Below are 22,235 nucleotides of genomic sequence, written 5' to 3' on the forward strand. Positions count from 1 at the left end.
TCTATGTGAAAGAGAAGCGATTCCTTTTTAATGGGGACTGCAAATCGTTGTATTTATAGGTGAGATTCTTGTGATAAATCTGCAGCCCATCAGCTTCAAATTGGTGGATGAAAAGCTATTCATCCTCTCCTTCTTTACATGGAGCAGATGGTTTAATCTTTACTAACAAGTTATGCACTCATAACGAACACAATCCATTGTTGACATTGTTCCTTAATGACTCATTTACTACATGTCAAGGCAATCCAAATATGCATTTGTGAAACGAGTGAAGATGAGAAGGCGATAGCCAAACTAGGAAAAAAAAGTTGTGAACAGCTGAATAAATCCTGTTATTTGGTTAGAAAACTTGAAGTTGTGAGGTAGTGGACAACAAGTCCACTGCATCTCCTGTTCCCCTGAGTGTGAATATATTCCAGCTCACTGATCCTTAACCTCGGTATTTCACTGAGGCGGAACAGAGTAAACACTCTCCCAACCTCTGATGTTCCAAACATTTGGGATATTTTCTTGCTTATGATTCAAACAATTCTTTTGTCTTTATGACTTTTATACTCCGGAGTGTTCAGTCCTCTGTTGTCGGACAACTATCTATTGATTTTCTTCCCTGTTGCTCTCATACATTTATATATATTTGATGTAGAAATTTAGAAATGTCTTGTTTCAGGACTCTTTTCCTATTGTAGTGTTTATTTCTCAAAACAAATCTAGAGAAAAACACATTTTGTTGTTGACCACTAAGCTGTTTTTTGTTGCGTGTCCCACATGGCTTCTTGAGAAAAGAAAAGCGATAATACATGTGTCACCAACTATATGAAGGTGTTTGTCAAGTACCTGCTCGGGACTGAGACCCGGAGGAACCCAGACATATTCCTCCAGCGCACATCCGGAGTCGTCGTCCGAGGTCGAGTTCCGCTGAAAGTCGTACATCAGCTTGGTGATGGTCTTTTCCATCTCCAGGGACATGGCTGTCACAACATGCTCCTCTAAGAAAACTTCCTCGGTGGTCACAGGTTTACCTGAGGAAGAATTAGTTTGGGAAAGTAAGAAGATGAGCATTTTGAGCAGGTTTCATTAGTTTCTTTTAGGGCACCATTGTTACTGTAACGACATCAAGACACCAGCTGATCATCTGTGAAAGAAAGAGAGGAGAAGACGAGCGTAATGTGTCTGATGAAGGAGTAGCAGTGGAGGTTGTGTGGGGGAGGACACAGTGGACGTGGGATTCACGAGGAGGCTGGATGAGTGAGATAATGTGCTCTGCCATTAAATAAACATGACGCTGCCTGTATTCTGTAGATTACGGTTAAAGAGCAGATTGGAATTCTGTTGACGCCCCATGCATCCAGGTCAGGAGGTCGTCGAGAGCTGTTGTAAGAGAAGAGATTTTTTCTTTCTACAAATTAAAGACAAGACTCATGAAAAATCAACAACAAAAACATTTTTTTTGTCAGCATTACTTCAACTTCTAGGCTTTCCTAATGTTGAGGTATACAGTGAAATCTTTTGAAAGTATGTCATCAAGTTGTTTCGGTTTCTTAAATTGTGTTATCATGTATGTATCGTATGGAAGAGAGTCTAACCTAGGGCTGGATTTGAACTAGTGTTCTTAAGAGCGGTGATCCTCAACAACCAGGCTGGGGACCGGTACCAGTCCACGAGGCATTTGATACCAGGCCGTAGAGCAAGAGATTATTAGAGAAGAAAGGATTTCTGTTGTAGCGATGCTAAGGTACTACTTGGGTCAAATTTACGCAAGGAAAACAACCTGTGAAAAAGAGTCAAACACAAGCTCTATAGCGTGTTGAAGAGAAACCAGCCAGGTGCTCTTGCTGACTCGTGAGCTTTATGGAGAAAATCTGTATTGTACTTTTTAATTTGTTGGTCGGTCCATGAAAATAACGTTAAACCTGTCCATGGTGCAAAAAGACCAAAATGTTTCAGTAATACTGAAACAGCTTTGTCATTTAAGGCAAAGTTTTGGTACCTGTACCCGCTTTGGTTTAAAAAATAAAAATATCATATCGATTTGTCACTTGTAGAAAGTGTTCTTTTGGACTTTAAATTCCTTATTTAATTTAAAGCTTTTTTTAAAGAGTTGTACTATGTTTGATATCATTTTCTTTTTGTAAAATTTGATCATATAAAATCGGTATCGAAAAAAGGTATACATTCAATTAATTAATTAACCGGTATAGAAGTGAAGGTATCGGTCTCGACACTGGAATCAAAACAGTTCGATCAATAGTCCTACGGCTGGTAAAAATAATCAAAAGGTCGTTCATGATGTGCATGAATGTCAGCCCAGAGTTTATTGAGACGAATCCAGTCGCTTAATTAATGCACATAAATAATAAAATGCCGGAGAGTCTTGCACGATGGGTTGTCGTGTTCTTCCCATGATTGATGGGACGCTCGTTTAATTCATCATAATAACACCAAAGCAGAATATCATGGCTCAAATTGTTTTGATGGTGGAAAACAAAGCCGTCATCCACTATGACACAGCACTTCATCTTTGTTTTGTTTGATGTAAATAAACGCTCGCTCTGGCCCAAACACACAAAGACGCACTTTATATACATTATATATTTGAAAAAAACAAAACAGTGGTTGATCTTGAAACTGACAAATGGCCTTGTTGTTCATAACCGGAAATCCGTGCACGCATCATGATTTATCTCCTCACGTATGAGAGGAAACAGCTGCACATGACACATGAATAATTCACTGGGACGAGGTGTCGTCGTCGCCAGGTGATGAAAATGAAATGCAACTCATTTGCAAGAAAGCTTAACGCAGCTGTAACCATGGCAGGAGCGGATGTGTTTACGTCGCACGGTTTGTGGATTCCATAATGAGAGACTTTATAATTGGCGAAGCCTAAAATGTTTACAGTATTGCCACGTTGGGTTGATTAACTCGATATTCATGTCGATTCATTACGTGTCAAAGTCACCGCTGATGAGTCAAACCAAACCGTTGACCAAAACAGGAAATCTCTCCTTGAAGTTTTCCTCTGGTAGCTTCTCCCAGCAACACGGCGTCATGATTGGATTAGAAGTCACAGAGAACGGAGTTAAGCCGCAGCCAAGGAACATTTCCACAGACCAGCCAGTGAGTCAGCTTTCATGAAAAGATGATGATTGTTTATCTCTCCAAGATGGTTGCTGTCGATCTCTTTGTGAGGAGAGATCATAGCTGCGCAACCTCGAGTGTGCAGTCGACCCGAGGCTGTTCTTAAACACAGACTGTGACGCTTCATGTCGACGCATGTCCAATTAATTTGTAGTTAATCAAACGGGAAAACTGCTCCATTAGGTCCATAAAAGTAATGATAACTATTATCTATGGTATAATGTGATTCAACTTGGGTTGTTGTGATAAAACAATGACAATTGAAGAAATGTTAAATGAAAATAACAATATAACGATATATTCTGATATATTTATTCCTGATACTCTATTGGAAACTATTAAATAACTTTAAAAATATATATTTTTACAGTGCTATTGAATATTGAGAGTGTGTGTTCAAAGACAAGCATTCAATGTTTTATTTGACAATTAACAATAAAAAAAAAATCATTATTAATTTGTATCGTGCAATTTAACCTCCGGCCACTAGTTGGCAACATTCGTTATTTCCTCCGTGCCAAAGTAATAACAAACCGGCGAAAAGCAATGAGTGAAAAAGAAAGGATACATCAGGCTCAAGCGGCTTTTAAAGGTCATGTTTGGACTCATTTTGGATTTAAAAAGTTGAAAAATCAAACTCTGACAAATACTGTAAATTGCATGTTGCTCCAGGTTGTTTGAGAATGTTAAATGGCAACATTTTTTGGTAATATTTTCAAAAGCACTTTCCTATAAGCTTTTTCACATTTGATTCAAGAAGGTATTTGCTCATCTATTTGTTGTAAAAGCCTGAAAAAGTGTTGGAAACGGTATGGCAATATATCGTATCGTCACATATGTATCATATCGCCAGATTCTTGCCAATACACAGCCCTTCAGGAGAGTACATGCTAGATTCTGCTACGGTCTTGTTTTGGTCTCGAATGTCTACGGTCTTGAGCTTGTTTTAGTCTTTCTCTTCGGTCTCAAGCTGTAATAGTGGTCTCCAAGTTCATGCCTCCTTTTAGTCCAGTCTAATTGACGGTGCAGAATATTGTCAATTCTGACTCCAATATTATGCTAATATTATATTGTTTGTAAACAATTTGCAGTCTTCAGTACCAAAAGTAGGGTCTGGAAATCCTTTCATCTCTCAAGGTGGTATTTAGATGGGAATTTTGTACAAAACTGCTAGCTTTATATAAAACATCAACATCCAAATGAGCACGTTTTACAATTTTCATCCATCCATAACTTTAGAATCCTGAATTTGTTACGATAAAATAAGATGTTTATTTTGCCCCTGTTTTTCTACCATAGCATATGCGCAACTTCATATCAGCTTCTATTAAAAATGGATAGTTATGATGTGGCTCTGGCTGTTAATTCTGGATAAGTTTATCTACAAACCCAGCAATGAAAGTTCCTGATTTGCTGTGAATTTGACTTGGTGTAGTTTCTCGTGTCAGTCATGGAGTTAACTACTGACATGTCTTACTTCTTATTCTGGCTTCATTGTTCAACTTTGTACCTTTTAATGCTGGCGTGCATACGAACAGTGGAGTGTATTCACAATTTAACCTGATTCTTTGTGACTCATAACCAGAAGCAATCTCATCTGTAATCACACCTCGGCTTTGTTTATACAACGCCTCCCTTGCAGGTGGAGACTTCTGGGATTGATGACGTGCGGTGACAAACATGGATGCTTTTACCTATCGCAGCGCTTCAATGATTTATGAACTATATTTGCTTCTCCATTAACCTCAGCTGGCTTATTGTTGATGAAGGAACATTGAAATGGAAAAAAAAAATCTTCTATATTTGCCACAATTCCGTCTAGTGCTGATGCAACCGGAGTGACTGCACGGTAAATGCGGAATAAATAATGTTTTTTAATTAGCCCTCTTTGAGTCGTACACGGTCGCGGTGACACCACTGTGGGTCATCGTGAATTTCATTTAGGAGTGCATGTTGTTAGATCAGTGGGATGAAAACGACATTGTGTGCAACACTGCTTCACTTAATGATCCCTTTCCTCCTATTATTAAAAATTCCGCTGCAGCAAGTCTCCAGCGTGCATCATTAAACAAAGACGGCCTCGGTGTCAAACTGTGTGTTTTTAATCCCTTCGAACTTTTGACTGAACGCACGTTCAGCTGGTGCAGAAGGCGGCTGATGAAGTGTGTGACTTTTTTTGACGCATTACACACTTTGCCAGGCTGATGGGTTACTCATAACACACTCCTATGTTCTTCTCAGCAGCGCAAGAGGAGAGGAGGAACAAGCTGTGACCTTCTGCTTCCTGTACTAAGCATACACTTTTGGTTATTCCTTCGTAACATTTGGCTGTGGCGTTCACAGGCCAGCTGTGATCAATCTTAAAAAATCTTGTTTTTATTGATTCTTTGCCAAAGGTCAGGCGACTGAATTTACGCCAACTGGTCAATGCTGCCGAGTTCATATCGAAACCACTGGTTTAAGTCGTTTTCTTTTTTTTTAATCAATGTTCATTTCACAAAACTGTATGTTTATTTTTTAATTTTTGTTTTACTGTATATATTTAAAAACTGAATTATCGCAGCAATGAGAAGATTATTACATTAAGATAAATACAAACATTTATAAACCATATTAACTAATAGAGTATGTATAGTAAGTGGTTTCAGATCATCACCAATCACCGGGCAGAGGCCTGGTTACGGTCTATGAGGCGTTTGATATCTGGCCGCACATAATGGAAAAAATTAAATTATTCAATTTATTTTCCCTTTATTATTATTGTCACTGTGTTTTATTTAAAAACAAAGTCCCGGTTTTCTCTTAATTACCTTAAGCTTGTGACTCTTGACTGGTCAAAGTGATGGTTCACCCAAAAATTCTAATTTAATTTTCTTCTCCCTCTCATGTCGACTAAGAGGTTGGGATTATTTTCAGAGTGATCGGTCTCTTTCTGTAGATACGGGCCGTCCACTTGACAGCCGTGAACCGTGCTCACTTTTCTTCCACCAAAATACAAACTTAAAAACATCTAAATACCTCAATACTTCTGGTATGTAACGTCCCTTTAATGTGTAATGTCCGTGAACTAGAACAGGAATGATTAAAACACAAACTTAATAAGGGATCATCTTGTTGCAGAAAAAACATGCTGATTCATCATTTTATACCGGCTTTTGCTGCTCTCATCTAAAAGTGGCCTTGTCAAAGCCAGTCTTCGCTGCTAAAAAAAAGTTGGGGTCCCCTGGTTTGAAGCTTAGGACGTTGTCATAGAAAGCGTTGCATCCTTCCAATCGGCCAATCGACTTTACTTTTCTTGGTCTCAAGTCCTGTCATTGACCTGTGGCTGACCTTGTCTGCGCTTGGCCTTTTCAAGACCTCCTTGTTGCTGGTGTTCAAAGATGCACTGATGGACTAAAGGACATTTCGCAACCCCGAATTACAGTGGAAGGTCAGGTTGAATCAGAGAGCACTTGTCGACGCTCTTATATGTTGCAATTAAGCTGAAGTGTGGACGAGCGTCAACCAGACTCGGATAACGGCTGTTTTTAAAAACCTGTTCTTTCTGAACGTGAGCTGACAATTTGATTCCATTATACCTTAAAGTATATTATACACCAGAATATATTGAATATCTAAAAAAAGATACAAAAGTGCTTCTTTGACTTCGAGGTAAAGCCACTTATGCTACATTGTCTAATAATCTCGACTTTAACCCCATGTTTATCTACAGACTTCTTAGCTGTTCCTGATTATCTTGAACCGAGATGACAACATATAGCATGTCTAACAACAATAAACTCTGCATTTCTTTGCTGGATCCGGAAAATCATGGAGTGTGTGCTTGTTGCTAAGCAACGTCGCAGAATCAAGAAATAGTCTTCCAGCTTTGTCTAAAAAATAAAAAAATAAAAAAAACAAACAAACAAAAAGAAATACATTTTTTTTCAACCTTTCTGAAAAAAATGCGCTCATTGCTAGAAAATTGCCATTTTTTTAAAGGTTAAAGTAAACTAGAAATCAAGGTGATCAATAGTATTGACGACTCAAGCAGCCAGTCGTGATGACCGACACTTCACGTCTCCTGCTGACACACCGTGATCGATGCACATTTTAACAAAGTATCCAAAGGAGTCTTTGAAAACAAGCGGTTGCCGACTAGGAGGTGCTTTTAAAGTCTGCAATCATTCTCCGACATAACAAGCCTTCTTGACCTCCCTGGTGTTGCACATTTAACCAAAATTACCCTTTAATCACAGTCGGCTGAAGGTGTTCGGCATTTGTGTCAGCCAGGTAGAAGCCAAATATAACCTCTTTAGGTGACTTTTCAGGTGCTGGACTTTTCATTTGGTGTCATCTAGAGGCGTCATCTGTTGATCCACACTTTAAGCTGGGCTCTCTGAGAGGGTTAAAGGTTAAATATGAATTTGTTAAAGTGCCCAGATGGTGCTTTGGCAATTAATCTGTTGTTTCATTGCCCTGTGCTGAAGAAGAACTCGGCTCCGTGTTCTTCAACCTTAGAGTTAAAATTCCCACTTAGGGTCTGTTGGAGTTATAAGTCATTAATAAATCCCAGAATCTGGCGGTACGATACATGGGCAATGATATGATATATTGCGATACTGTAGCAACAACAATATATTTGTAGTATCTCCTCTGGTGTTGCAGAATTTATAGACCACATGACTCTTGACGAAGTCGTCACTGCTTTGATTTGCTTTGAAAACAAAATATGTATAGGTCCACTGTATCCTCTCGTCCTCAGTCATCGCCAGGATCTCGCAGGATTTCAATGTTTAACGTGCAATGTATCAACTTTATAAAGACTGTTTTGTTTTTGATACAGTAAGTCGAACATTGATACAGTATTGTGGAAAAGAATATAGCGATATACAGTATATATATATGGCAATATTAAACACCCCTAATTATCAACTTTTTCTTTGTCTTCTTCCGCTTCATCCGTGGTTGGGACACTAGTGGCAAGATCGGATGTAGATCGACTGATCAAAGAGCTTTATCTTTTGGCTCAGCTCTCTTTTTACCACCACAGATCGGTGCAATGTCTGCATAACTGCCGATGCCGCCCCAATCCGCCTGTTGATCTCAAGCTCCTCTCTCCACTTATCTTATCCATCTCTGGTTTATATTTTAAATGACAAATGTGACTTCTGTATATAAGGGACATGCTTGAAAGAAATGCATTACTTAAAAAAAAAAGAAAAGATGAGAACCTTTTATGTAAAGCAATAATTGATATCAAATCAACCTTGTATTGTCCTCCAACAGGTAGTTTGAGTACAAAAGGATTCATCGGTTATGAGAAAATGATTCCGGGCCGAAACGTTGTCGTGGCAACCAGTTGGAGCGCATAATCTTTTCCATCACCATTTTACGAGTGTCTTTACATGTCGGCCTTCTCGGAATTAGTCAAATATTTCTTCGGCCTGAGAGCAAACAGGGGGACTAATTCTTTCATGATACAGCCTCGCAGGGTTATGTAAACGGTCTCATGCATGCTGGGGGATTTAAATAGAAGTCGTTTTATCACGAGTCTAATCTCCTCCTGTTAAATCCAATTAGCAGTTTCTTAATTTACACATAAATTAGCCGAGATTAATCAACAAGTCTGTGCCAGAAGAGAATATCCCATAGAAATTGCATCATTTCCTGAACAGAAAGAGACGGATCTGTTTAAAAAAAAAAATAAAAAAAAAATAGCCCCTATTCTAGCGTAGCGAATTATCATTTGACAAATGCATTATGGGGGATGTAGAAAAGTGTGAGAAGAATTTTGAGAAACAATGGATAAAGGGCTGTAGATGCGGTGCTTTTTTTTTCACGTGTCATGCTTCACCCACCTCCCTCCTCGTGCGCCTCTGACAGGCTATGTGTGGGTGTGCATGAGAGAAAGAGAAATGATAGAGAGAAGCTCTTATTTATGTAAAAGCTGACATTAAATGTAGTGCTTCGGATGAAGCACACAGAGCCTGACCGGGCCTCTTTTAACTCTCCATGATGAGAGCTTTTCAGCCCAAATATCCCATGTTATCCAACAACGTTGTTGAGCAGTAATTGTAGTTCATCTCTGTTGACCTTTATTCATCTATTTGCGAGTTTATAATTTCACCTTTAACTGCCAAAAGATGGTTAAAGAGCGAAGATCTCCGGTCATCCGTCAGATCCGGTCATCTGTCGGATATACAGGTGTGAATAAATGGGTGTCAAGCACACGCATGTTCGGACAGGAAGAAGGTTGGAGGGTGTTGATCTTTGGCATCTGCCGTTACAGGATGTAGCTGTAGAGTGGTGACGACTCATGTACTATTTTAGTCGACTTGATGCTTATCAACTGACTTGCGGCTCCAGATATGAAACGTTCCTTCAACTTTCCTGCTATCTAAAGTCACCCCACACATCATATTACAACTCCCATAATGCACTTCAAAAGTTGAGGTTGTAACAGTTCATCCAACTACAGGATGACAAAAAGCAAAGACTGCTTAAAAAAATAACTTGTATGTGATTTTATAAAATGTTTTTAAGATTTCACATCCGGTTATATAGATCTGATTCTTGTGTGAAGTAACTAGTATTGTGTACTAGAAAATCACCAAAACAAATCAAGTTTTCTGAGACTACCTTCTTTGGTTATTCTACATCGTTTTAAGAGAACCTGTGCACAGTAGAAGTACGACTCCTGGTCTGTTTTTATAACTCAATCATAACTTAAATCATAGCACTTGTTTTATTTGTGGAATATGTATCGCATTATGAAAATAAAATTGACTACTTGGCGGATGTACGGGCACTTTCTTACTTGTGTAGGCTTGAGATCAAAGTAGGGAGTGCAGTACATAAAACTTTACATTGTTACACTTTTCTCGGTTATGGTTCACCTGACCATCTGTATACGTCATTCATGAGAAACCTTGGAAATGACTTGAATAAATGTAAAGGGATAAATATAGCAGCTTTCATAAAAAGACTGTCAGACTCCTTTTCTCATAGAAGGTCCTTTTAAAGTGATGGTTCGATAACATTTCACTCATTTTCTCCTCACCGTCATGTTGACTAAGAGTTGGGATTATTTTTAGAGTAATCTGTTCCTTTTAAGAGTTATAGACAAAGATGTATGTTCATTTTAATGTAGCGACTGATGATCAGTTATATTCGTCTTTATCTAGACTCATTTAAAAACATCTAAATACCTCCATACTTCTACTACTACTAAGTTTGCTTTTAGCAGAATCCGAGGCAATCGGCACAAATCTTGAGCATGTTTACTGACACTTAAACAATGTGTTTAAATGAGGAGAGACGTCAGGCAGCAGCTGGAAGACTGGAAGCTTCTACTACAAACAAACTTAAAATAAACAGACTTATTTAGGTTTTTTTTCAGAACAATTCCTCATGTTGAGGCTTTAATACAAGAGGGACGTTGCAGACGAACAGTATGGAGGTTTTTAAGTTTGTCTTTTTAGACGAAAAACTGAGCTTCAGTCGCTGAATTAAAATGAACAAACATTTTTGTCTATAACTCTAAAAAAGGAACAGTTGATCTAAAACTAATCCTGACTATTAGTCAGCATGAGGGTGAGTAGAAAATGAGTGAAGTTTGAATTTTATTATTCTCCTTCAGGTTTAAGAAAGGCTTGCATTGGTTTGAAGTTCATAATTATCCTCTTTTCATGACAGTTTTTTTTTGGTCACCATTACATTCTAAAAGTCAACCAAGAACATGTCAAGATGATTAGCTTCCTCCTTTTGGGGTTGTCAGCTCATTTTGGCTCCGTGTGTAGCAATTATTTCATTGTAAGCAACTGTTATTGTTCCAACATCCAGCGATTAATCATCCTGCCAGCTGAGCTGCTGCTGCACAAACATGAAGGCAGAACTGGTGGGGATTTATTAATGCTGCAAAACCATTACCTCTGTGCGTGAAATCTCTGGCAATCATAATCAACACACTCCAAGTCACTCTCTGGCCTTGCTTTAACATTTCCATCTGCATTGCACGCCCAAGGACTCGGCACATTCCGGCGAAACTTTGAAGCTAAAAAGCAGAATAAAGGCCTTTTAAATGGATTCTTTTCGTCTGCTCCACATTAAGTCTGAATATTAAAGAGGCGGTGGTGGGGTGTCATTGGCCTCGGGCTCCTTTTCGTTAAACTGCATAACATGCAAGAGTTAGCCCTGGGAGAGGGAAGAAGCTCTGCTATGAAAATACATGCTGTGACACAGTGTATGAAGGTCAGTTATCTGAATATTGAATTTCAAGTTGTCGTGTGGCAGCAGAGAAAACGAGGAGGGACTTGGATTTTGAACTACTTTAATTTTTCCCAATAAATACGTCAAAGGTAGACGATTGAATGTATTCAACAGCAAACCCCAACAACAGAGCTTTGTGACATTATTCTGCAAAAACTAAATATTTCCACATCTTCAAAATTATGCAAACAAACCCTTAAACCCTCAATTAAATACAGTAATATTTCATATGAAGTTATGAAAGTTGCGAGGCATATTCTTCACTCGGTGAGATATTTCATCCCTCATAGAGATGGGTGAGGTTGTTTATCACACACATTTCAAATGTGCTGTGAATGTTTAAAACACTCAAAACCGGGCATGATGGGTATATTCTGCTCTTGTCTCATCCTCCATCAAACGTGCTTAATGTCAACTCCCGCTGCGTCCTTTGAACTTAAAGATACTGCCGATGAATAATAAAAGGTCACAGACGTGCGTCCAAACACAAAAGGGTTCCCAATAATCAATCCAATTTTGAGCTCTTCCAGCGTTCCCCTGCGTTGACAGAATAATGTGACGCAGCAGGAAGCCGGGGAGCTGGAACACAATAACCCGCTGCACACCATAATAGCGCCGCTGCCATGGAGTCGGCCTGAAGCAGCAAATGCTGTTATCCATTTGTGATGCTTTAAGATGACAGGGTGAAAAAAACCGCACCTGAATAGCAGCGACGAGGCAAATGGCTCAGAAGTGAGTGTCGTTCTAGTCAGAAGATGGTCCGTGTTTGTCGTAGAGAAAATAATTTTGAAAGGTTTGATCTCCCTCAGAACATTACTGGAAATATCAGTCAGGGAAAAAGCCGAAGAAATTGGTATTCTGAGGCCACAGAAAAAATCCTTCTTGTCCTTTTTGCATCGTCTCCTCCACCTATATTAACGCCCCTCTTTAGTAGCATCTGTCCTCTGTGTTCATCTTCCTCTTATATGTTTTCCTGGCGCCTCCATCAAATCATCGGAATCTGATCTCGACACGGGTTTATAGACTCAGCTATGATTATGTCCTTTCAAGTCATTACCACATCATTATCTTTATCTGACAATTCTGAATCTGATTGTGTATTTTCTCTTGGATTATACTTAATGTTTTCAAAATTATTTTCCAACCATTTTTCTATTAACGTTCTAATCTGTAGGTTTTGAAATCGTATTTCTGTCCAACCCTAATTCTTTGTTGTGCCATAGACAAATGTATTTGTGAATTTGTTTATAAAACAAGGTATAGGTTCATTTCAGTTTCTTGTTTTATTTTATGGTAACTTCAAAAAGTCTCTCAAAAGTTCATATGAAAACCATTTTTCTGACCCACTGCTTTAAAGTAATTGTGTGGTCACATGACTCTCTCCAAACGTGTCATCAAGACAAAGTAATGTATGAATAACATTGTTAAATTAATAGCTAGAAATTTCTACTAAATGAGTCATAATAAACGGGTCATGCTGGAAATATGAAAAAAGATGTTACATATTGTTGCTTTAATTTACTGTTTATTTAAACGTTTTTTTTGTATATGAATATAATTTATAGACTATCGAACCCACCTGAATATAGGTGTCATTCTATTTTAACGCAAAGATGTTTTTCTTTATTATTTAATTCGAATAAATGTTTTCCCGATCAGTGCTGGTAACACTTCAGTAACACAGTAAGATAAGAAAAAAAAGCTTAACAGGACAGTCTTTGTCAAGTTCGATCTGCTTTTATTTCCTCTGAAAGCTGTTGACGTCTTTTTGCATGAGAGTTCATTACGCTGCCGTCTCCAACTCATCACCCACAATTTATAAATGTCAAGCTTGTGTGAAGCATTTCCTTTCTCACCTCTAACTTAAAACTTCTAATTGTGTTTTCCAACGTGAGAGTGGCTATGATGCACAAATCGACTGTTCAAAACCAAATCAAACTATTGTTATATTTTAGGAAACGAATGTAGATCTTTTCATGAAGCCTTCGAATTAGTGGTAACTTTAACTGTCCACAGGTCAAGCTCGCTTATTGACCGATCGGTTTGGATTAACTGTCAAAACACGAGCAGCTCCCCAAAGGAAGTGTCAGACATTGCAAACAGCTCTCATGTTGCAGCAATCATCTCATAATCCAGTTATGAGGATTACGTTCTTACTGCAGCTTATTTGGATCAGGAATAACAAGAAAGTAATTGAACGGGTCGACCCAGCAGGGATGGAGCTCTGCAGTCAAACTCGTCAGAGAAAACAGCCTGTAATCAATTTAAAGACACTTCTGTGTTCATTCATGATTGTCATCCTTGACATTTTCTTTATATTTTGAGAAAAATACTCGCATCACACAAACAATACGCATCCTAACCTTTTTTTGGCGGGGGGTGTTTGACTAGTCTTAGACCACCCTACACTTAACATAATGAAATAGTTTTACCCTCAAATTCACCTAATAAGAAAAAGGCTCGATGATGCAGTCTACACATCGAACGTTCCTGGAGATCATGGATATTAATCTTTTTCCCCTTTTTTTGTGAAACTAAAATGATAAAGTATAAGTCTAATAAAAAAGGACCATTTTGTTTAACTGTGTCACAAAACGATTCCTTACTTGCAACCTTAAATTGTTAAACTTGGATAAATATAACAATTATTATTAGGTTTTATAACGCTATTATAGGCTTTTATATGCCACGATAAAAACGACGATGTCTCTAGTTATTGCTGCTTCTCTGGCACAGAAGTTTATCTGCACAGGTTAGTGTTGTCTGGTCTGAAGATCAGGTGCCGTAGATTTTAGTAGCAAGTTGTGGTCCTTTAGTTGTATCTGTGTTGTTGTTCAAATTGATTGTGATTTAAGTAATGGTCATAATTAAATTACACTTTTTGTGCTTTCCAACTTCCTGTTGTCAGTTGTATATGTTGAAAATGCGCATTACTGCCCCCTACAGGTCACATATGTACGTTCGGTTTGGACTGTTTTACCATAAAGTAGCTGGTATGTTTTAATCCTTTTTCGTTGTATTTCCTCCCTTTTTTTGTCTATTTTTATGCCCTAAATTTGAAACAACCGTAACATTTTGCCAAATTTTTGCTATACATTCTGAGTACAGTTTCAGCGATAAAACATTAAAATCTATATCCGTAAAATAATAATTTGTGTTTTTGTGTTGCAATGCCCCCCCCTGAAAATCCCTCATTTCCATGACATTGATTCCGACTTTTTTCGGAACACCAGTAATTGATACGGGATTAGAGACCAAAAAAAGCCGTCCACATTCAGCTAATTCCGAACCCCAAGATTAGTCACCACCTTTTGTGAGCTTGATGAGCTAATTGCAAGAACGCAGGCCTCCAAAGACACATTTCTTTACCTACGATCGTACCAAATCTCTCAAGAACCCTGAAAAGCTGCAATTAAAGGCTGACACATCCCTGCTCCTCACCCACTGTGTGTGGGATGGCCCGAAATAGAACGCAGGGTTTCAACAAGCAACTCGCTCTCCAACTGCAGCAGAGAAGAGCTGCTGCTGCTGCTGCATCACTGGCTGTTACCAGGGATATTGCACACTGTCGAAGTAAATGTTGTTAAAGGCGTTTGTACTGTTGATTCACTTCTCCTAATGGAGCCGTCAACGACAACATGGCAAACAAGACGCTCGCTCTTCTCCTTCATTAAAAATCTGAGGGATTAGTAACAGCCAGTGTGTATCTTACTTCCATCTGTGGATTCGAGCAGACATTTTTAGTTTAAGGATTTTGGTTACTGCTTACGTCGTCTTATTGTGTTTTACCAGGAAGTGATTTACTTCTGATTTATGTTGACTAAGAAGATTATTTTATTGATTTTGCATCATCATAGTCTTAAAGTTCAAGTAATGTGTTGATTTAAGTGTGTCTTAAATAGATGTTGGACTCTATTGTATCATCAGTATGTGTCTGTTTGTACAAAACTCTCTTATAACTAATATATTTACATTATAAAATGATCTTAAGCCCCGCCCACAGCTTGGTTTTTCTGGAGATTTAATAATTTACCATAACCACACCCACTCTGCTGTGATTGGTCACCGTGTGTCATCAATTCCGTAAGTCTCCACCTCCAAGGGTAAACCAAGTTGGGTGTGATAACAGCTGAAGAGTGAAGCCCATTATTACATCATAATAGACTCTCGTAACCTCTCGTTCGCTGAGATTTCTGACAGGGGAAAACTTTATAAAGTAATAATAATAAATCTGCATCTTGGAGAGAAGGACTTCAGTGAGTCAGAAAAGTTGGGTTTGTATCTATTATTTTCAACTGTTAGCAGTAAAATCCTGCAAAAAAGGCCTGAATACCAACACGAATGTTGGACAGATTAAGTCCATTATGGCAGTATTTGGTAACATTGTTGCAGCGTCATAGATCCACATTAAGTTGTACGTCAAGGATTTAAATACACCTTGTTTATGTGATGTAACTCAGGGGTCCCCGACCTTTTTTGTACTGTGTACCGGTTAAATGTGTGCATTACACATTTATCTTTCTTTATCTTTAAAATATTAATTTAACATGATCTTTATCTTTAGACTTAGATTGTATAATCTTGTTCTTTCTCTTTGTTTCTCTTTGTTTCTCTTTGTTCTTGTTCTTGTTTTTATTTTTATTTTTTTTGTGAAAAATTGCTGTATTCGCTGTGGCTATTGGAAAAAAACCATTTCCCGAAGGAGACCTCCTGAGGGATCAATAAAGTTCTACCTTACCTTACCTTATCATATCCACGGACCAAAGTTTTATATAAAAAAAATTTCCCACTAGTTTTCCAGTATATTTTTTGGTAAACTTGAATGAAACGAGCATCTTGATGTGTCAATAGTCACAGGCTGATGTTACTTCAGAGAAAAAAAACAAACAAAAAAAAACAAACACCTTTTAAGTAAGGAATAATCAATATAACAAATTATATGAACATTTTTTACCTTCCGTGTGGCCCAGTAATGGTCCCTGTTATGTATATAATAAAGCAAGCAATTTATTAGTGGCCTGCTGGGAAAGAAGTTTTAGTTTAGAATAACATTTCCTGATTAAAGCGTTCAGAAAATATCATATACACGTTTGGAAACAGGTAAAAATCCAGTTCATGGTACATATTTGTCATCGAAGAGAATCTATTTCATGCGTAGCTGATGTTGGCTTGATGAGGGAAGGCAAGCATGGTAAGTCGCCATGACAGGCGACAGTAGAATGCATTCAGACGAACGCTCTCGGGTAACACTGGAGTCAAGCACACCTGGTCCTTTAATGACTGACCAACTGTTCGTGTGTGTGAAGCATTTTACAATGTTCTGCGGAGGGTTTGTTTCTGGGGCACCGTCATAATTCCTCGGGGGCCCCGATCGACGGTGGGTGGCACTGGGGCTGCGCAGGCGTGTATTTATTTATCTTTGCATTAGTGTGAGTGAGGGAGAGAAGAGTCTGTTGCTATGCATTTTTACACATCCTCCCACTGCGCTCTTCACATGAAACATCATGGCAGAGCTGCACGCACAGAGCTGACACCTTCGCTGGTAGAAGCTTTATTGTAGCACGCTTGCTTTCTCCATACTGTCCTGGAACAGTCTGTGGGAAAATACCTGCACCAGATTGAGTCGTAAATGGACGTTTGAAGAAGGTTATTAAAAACAAAATGATTTCAGACTATATATAAATGCAGCAAGTCTTAGGTAAATTCAATTTAACCACGTTAACTTTAAAATATTTAATACCAGTTAACATTACTACTTTGTTTTAAACTAGTTTCATCTATATTGTAATTTATGATGCAAAATGCAATCAATTTGGTTTGTTTTTTTATGTTGGTCTTCTTTTTTTTTGTTGTTGTGGTGAAAACAATGGATGAACGGTATAAATAGCACCTTATATAAACCTGATGTTTTATTTTTACTTTCCAATTATTTAGACGAATCGAAAAGCAAGATTAATATAATTCATGGAGATCAATTCGTAACAGATCATAATTCATGAATCGGTCAATTTCAAAATCTCTTCACAGCATGTTTATTGACAATATTGTCAAGAAATATATTTCTTTTTTTTAAGGAATAAAATGCCTTTTTGAGTAAAATAGTCTTGCCTAGATCTTTTCTAAAAACATATTTCACATCAATCGATGGATAATTAATTACATTTATGTAATGTTTCATCTTAATTGCATCTTCGATTAAACTCTTGTAATCCGAGTGTCTACAGTTGGACCAGATAAATTGTGGTGAGTCACCCATCGATTCTGCCATTATCATTGATCGTGACGAGAGTTTTAGTGTTCCTGGGATCTTCACCACTAACCCGAGCGTAGCCTCCATCAAGTAAGACATTGTGTGATGAATTAATGAATAATTACCGATCGCCTCATAATGAGAGGATCCTGAGTGCGGCTCCCGCTGTAGGGCTTTCTGCTTTTACACTGAACCTAGTCTGAGTTTCGACTTGAATTAATATGAGATCACTGCAGGATCTGTATAATACATTTTCATTACAGCAGTGGAATATTTCATGATCTTTCAGTCAATTATTCAACATCCTAAATATTTTCCTTATGAACTAATTCATCATTTCTGGTGTAGATATAATCAAAAATAGTATTTTTATGGTACTTTTCCAAGCCATCCTTTTGACATCGTACTCTATTATAATGCGTTGATGAAGGCCCTCTTTGTTGATTCTGATTTAGCTCTATCGCGTCCCATTGGTCTCCATTGTCAGCTGACGCACTGTAGCTTCAAAGAACACATAAAATGAACAAAGTGATGCAACTGTCGTCAAGGGATTATAGTTACATTTCAAGGAAAATACCTGGATGTTACCATCTCCTTGCTGCTGTCATTTCATTGTCACACTCGCCGATCAAAAGAGCGAAGAAGACTTCCAAGATGCTTATATATTTTCATTTTGACCGTATCTTTCCGTGTGTTGCCATCATTTTTTTTGCTTCTGTGGCGTCATGAAAGTGGGGCGAGTGTTCAGAAACAAGAAAGCTCCTTCCTTGGCAACGAGAAAAACCCGTAACGCCCCATGGTTTTTTCCTCGAAACGGCTTCTCCTAATCTTGAAAAACAGCCTCCGAGCGTTTGTCACCTGCTGTAGGACAAACGGTGGTTTTTCCAAGGCTGGAATTCATCGATTCCCATGATCCTTTGATTGAGTAACACGTGAACAGCCTTGACACCAGCACGACCAGTAGACCAAACGAATCCGGTCAAACACATTTTAGGAGGGATGTACCGTTCAAAGAAAGCCAACACGCTAACATGGTTTGATCTCGCTAACGCCGAAGATATCTCTGGGAGAAGCGATGGAACTCGCTGAGGGAGTTTTTACTGCAGTCACAAGAGGAACTTGTCTTCCAGATCTGTGACTGATAACAGTTTTACTTGTGTGATAACAGTCCTAGCACTCGCTCCAGAAATAATGTTTAATACATTTCTGTCATCTCTCCTTCACTGGCGGTACATTATCAACAGACAGAAGGGCTGGGAAATGTGTGGCGTCGGCCATATGGGACGCCTTTACCGCTCTCCATGTATGTGTGGAATGTTGTGCATACTGAAAAGACGTCTTTTGGTGACGAAGTCTGCTCTCTGGATATCAAACCCGGGTGTAGGACGCGTGTATTAATCTTCTTATTAAACGTTGTTTTTGAGAAAATCTTCTCTAACATTCCATCATAAATTGAAATGAATCTAAAATCACAACAAACCATCAGCTCGGCACTTCAACGTTGAGCTTGAACACTGAGAAGAATCAAAAATAAAACAAACAAAAACAACCCACATGGCCTACTTATTGATCCAAAAAGACAAACACCCACATGCCCATCCACTGACACATTCACACTTGCGTGCAAACATGGCCGAACCAGCTTTATACTGAAAATGAGGAAAGACTATCTCTATCTTTTTCAGAAAGTTTTTTGGATACAGTACTTTCTCTACTACCTTAAACCTTTGGTTATCTCAGGGCAAGGTGACCTGAAGACCAGAAAATGAATGTGTTTTTGGTATCCCTTGCGTTGTGTCTCTGGGTCAAGATGAGCGACCTCCCTGACTTCCATAAATACATATGCAGTGGTGGAGATCGTACACCTTAGCCCCGAGAAAACACAAGGGATACCTCACACACATTTGTTATCTGTCCTTTGGGTCACCCTGACCCTGAGATAACGCATGGGTTGAATTATAAACATGAAAATATAAACACTCTCGTGTGGATCTACATGAACTGAAATAAATAATTATGTAAGATGCTAAAACAACAGAGGAAACGTCCCGAGGAGGATTACAGAGGTTTTTAAGAAAAAGCCCTGAAAGGATTTCCTCATCACTATCTCTACTTGTATTTTTTTTTTAAATCATCTAACACTAATCTCATCCCTAATATTAAGTGAAATACCCCTGATTTGAACTACAGAGTTGAGAAACAAACACCTTTAAAAAGAGGCTTTGATCAATCCGACAGCCTCCCTCGGTCCCTTTTTTTCTTTATTCATCAAATCGGGGCTTTTGTGCGACAACACAATCAGCGAGTGACTAGAAATGGCTCACGTCGGTTGATTCAGAAGTGAACAAAGAAATAGAAATTGACATTGACAAGACAAAAGGCTCAGGCAGATCTCAATAGATCAAGTCATGGCAGACAAAGGAAACTATTTCCAGAATGTTTATGAAGAAGCTGGAGCTGCTACACACGAAACTCTGTTCTTGAGGGGAATGATCGGGGGGCTGTATACGGTGTATGTTCTTTCTCTACATGTCCTGGAAATGTTCTTTTTTCCTTCACATTTTTGTGGTGTTTGTGTGAGCAACAGATAAAACTACTTCACGTGGCCGCTTAAATGAAAAGAACTCTGGACTCGAGCGTAGCTACAGCAGCTTTTCTTTACCGCAAAGAGCTCGGAACAGAACAAAGCCAGACCAAAAAAAATCATTCTATGTCTGGAAGATCAAGGTTGCAGTGAGACAGAATTAATGTCCGAAGAATGAGAAGAGTCTACAGGGCTGAGTGGAGCTTCTGATAAGACATCTCTGAATGTATTCCATGTCTATCCGCTTCACTTCATAGTACATATTTACAGTTGTCTGCACCTGCATATGTATATATGTGTGTATATACAAGTGATGAGGTCTTATGAAACAGTATTGGTTTGAAGACACTGTATGCTTTAGAATGTTTGGTTCTAATCTACTTTTTAGAGTGACGTGTAGTGGCCTTTCAAAATTAAGACACTGTTTGATGATAAAGTGTTTTCACTTCTCCTCATGTACCCATCACTAGTATACGTGCATATGTGTGTAATCTAGTATATATATAAACATTTTTTTGAAGTTTTTATAGGATTTTTTTACTGCTATTTTACCAAACGGGAATTTTTAATTTAGAGAATCATGGATTTAATCTCATATTCATGAAGGAAATCACATAAATTTGCATTGAAATATGTATTTTTAACTAGTCATTCAACGGCTTAATTAACAATTCCTCACTGGATGCAAAAGCTATAAGACAAGTAAAATACTGTGTAGACAAACTATAATGTGAGGCTATTAACTGTTAAAAACACACTATAATTAGGGCCACATTGTAGTCATCTTCAGTTTTGATAATTTAGATGCTGCTCTTCCGAGAAGTCGGTGCATTTTTGGGACCACAGCCTGCAAATGTGATAAATCTTTTAGTTTGTTAGATACTTTCACTGATCTGTGCGAAGCGGCCCTCATTAGGGCTGAATATAAATATGAATTGAAATGAAATGAAAGTATTTCGGTGGCAATTAATTGAATGAAAAATTTGAAATAAATGTTTTGTCTACAGTATAATTTTTTTATTTTTTGTATGATTAGAGTTTTCTACATAAAAACTACAAACTTAGTTTTTTTCATACTTTCCTATCCGACTCTTTTTCTTCAGCCCTACTACTCTTGGGCCCTCACTTTCAGACGTAAATAACGGGTAACAAAACCTAAATACTACAAAGTTGCATGCAGGTTAGATTCTCAAAGCTTTTAGAAGCCAACACGTTTGATACAAAACACACAAAAAAGGTGTAAAAGTACTAACGGTGAAATCCTCGAAATAATTTCCTCCCCCGGAAATGGCTGAATCACCATTTAAAAGGCAATATGTATGTTGAGATTGTGGTGGAAATCGCACTTATCGAAAAATCATTAGCAGGAAGTGGAAATTCAATTATCTCCTCGAGACTTCATCTGCCGTGATGGTACTCCGGAGGAATGCGAGATTACCCACTTTTGTGGATTCCCTCAGCACCAGAGACCGTGTTGATGAAGCCAAAATGATTAAAACATCTAAGAAGTGTGGCTGCTTACTTATGTATACGTACGAGCCTCGGCAGAGAAAATTACGGTTGAGCTGGGTCAGAGCTCGAAAATAGAAACTCAGATAAGCTGCGTAACCCAATTGTTGAGGGGGGCGTTGACCAGCTTTATCACACGCCGTGAATAGTATCCGAACAGTAAACCGTATTTTTATTTATTTTTCACGTTTTATGAATATTATTTAACTAAACTTAATGTATTTCTTCTTCTTATTTTTTCATTTATTATTCATTATTTATATGCCTTTTTATGTTAATGTCTCCTGTTTTATTTACATTTATTGTATTTGAATCATCTATAATTCATATTATTTCCTTTTATTTTGTAAATCAAATAGCTGTCTTGTGTTTATAACACTGGCAATAAAAGTTTCTGATTTTAATTTTGAAGTAGAATCTCTCTCTGTGATTTTAACGATGCCCTTAACTGTGTAAATTTCCCCCCAAAAAAATGTTATGGTCAACCTTTCTAACAGAATGGAA

At 38.1% G+C, this 22,235-nt stretch overlaps 1 protein-coding gene and 1 long non-coding RNA gene across 3 annotated transcripts in view; one reads left to right on the forward strand and one right to left on the reverse strand.

Moving 5' to 3' along the window:
- Positions 1-22,235, forward strand: part of LOC148059674 (uncharacterized) — a 67,055-nt gene that overhangs the window by 8,238 nt on the left and 36,582 nt on the right. The gene's annotated exons all lie outside the window — the stretch shown is intronic.
- LOC148059675 (prickle-like protein 2) overlaps positions 1-22,235 on the reverse strand; it is a 40,892-nt gene that overhangs the window by 7,087 nt on the left and 11,570 nt on the right. For both annotated transcript variants that reach the window (XM_087781324.1, XM_087781323.1), the window contains exon 2: positions 835-1,019. In XM_087781324.1, the coding sequence (XP_087637450.1) occupies positions 835-966 (132 nt within the window). In that variant the 5' untranslated portion in view covers positions 967-1,019. The remainder of the gene's footprint in view (positions 1-834; positions 1,020-22,235) is intronic.

Source organism: Callionymus lyra, chromosome 19 (assembly GCF_982586985.1).
Source record: "Callionymus lyra chromosome 19, fCalLyr1.hap1.1, whole genome shotgun sequence".
Lineage (NCBI taxonomy): Eukaryota > Metazoa > Chordata > Actinopteri > Syngnathiformes > Callionymidae > Callionymus > Callionymus lyra.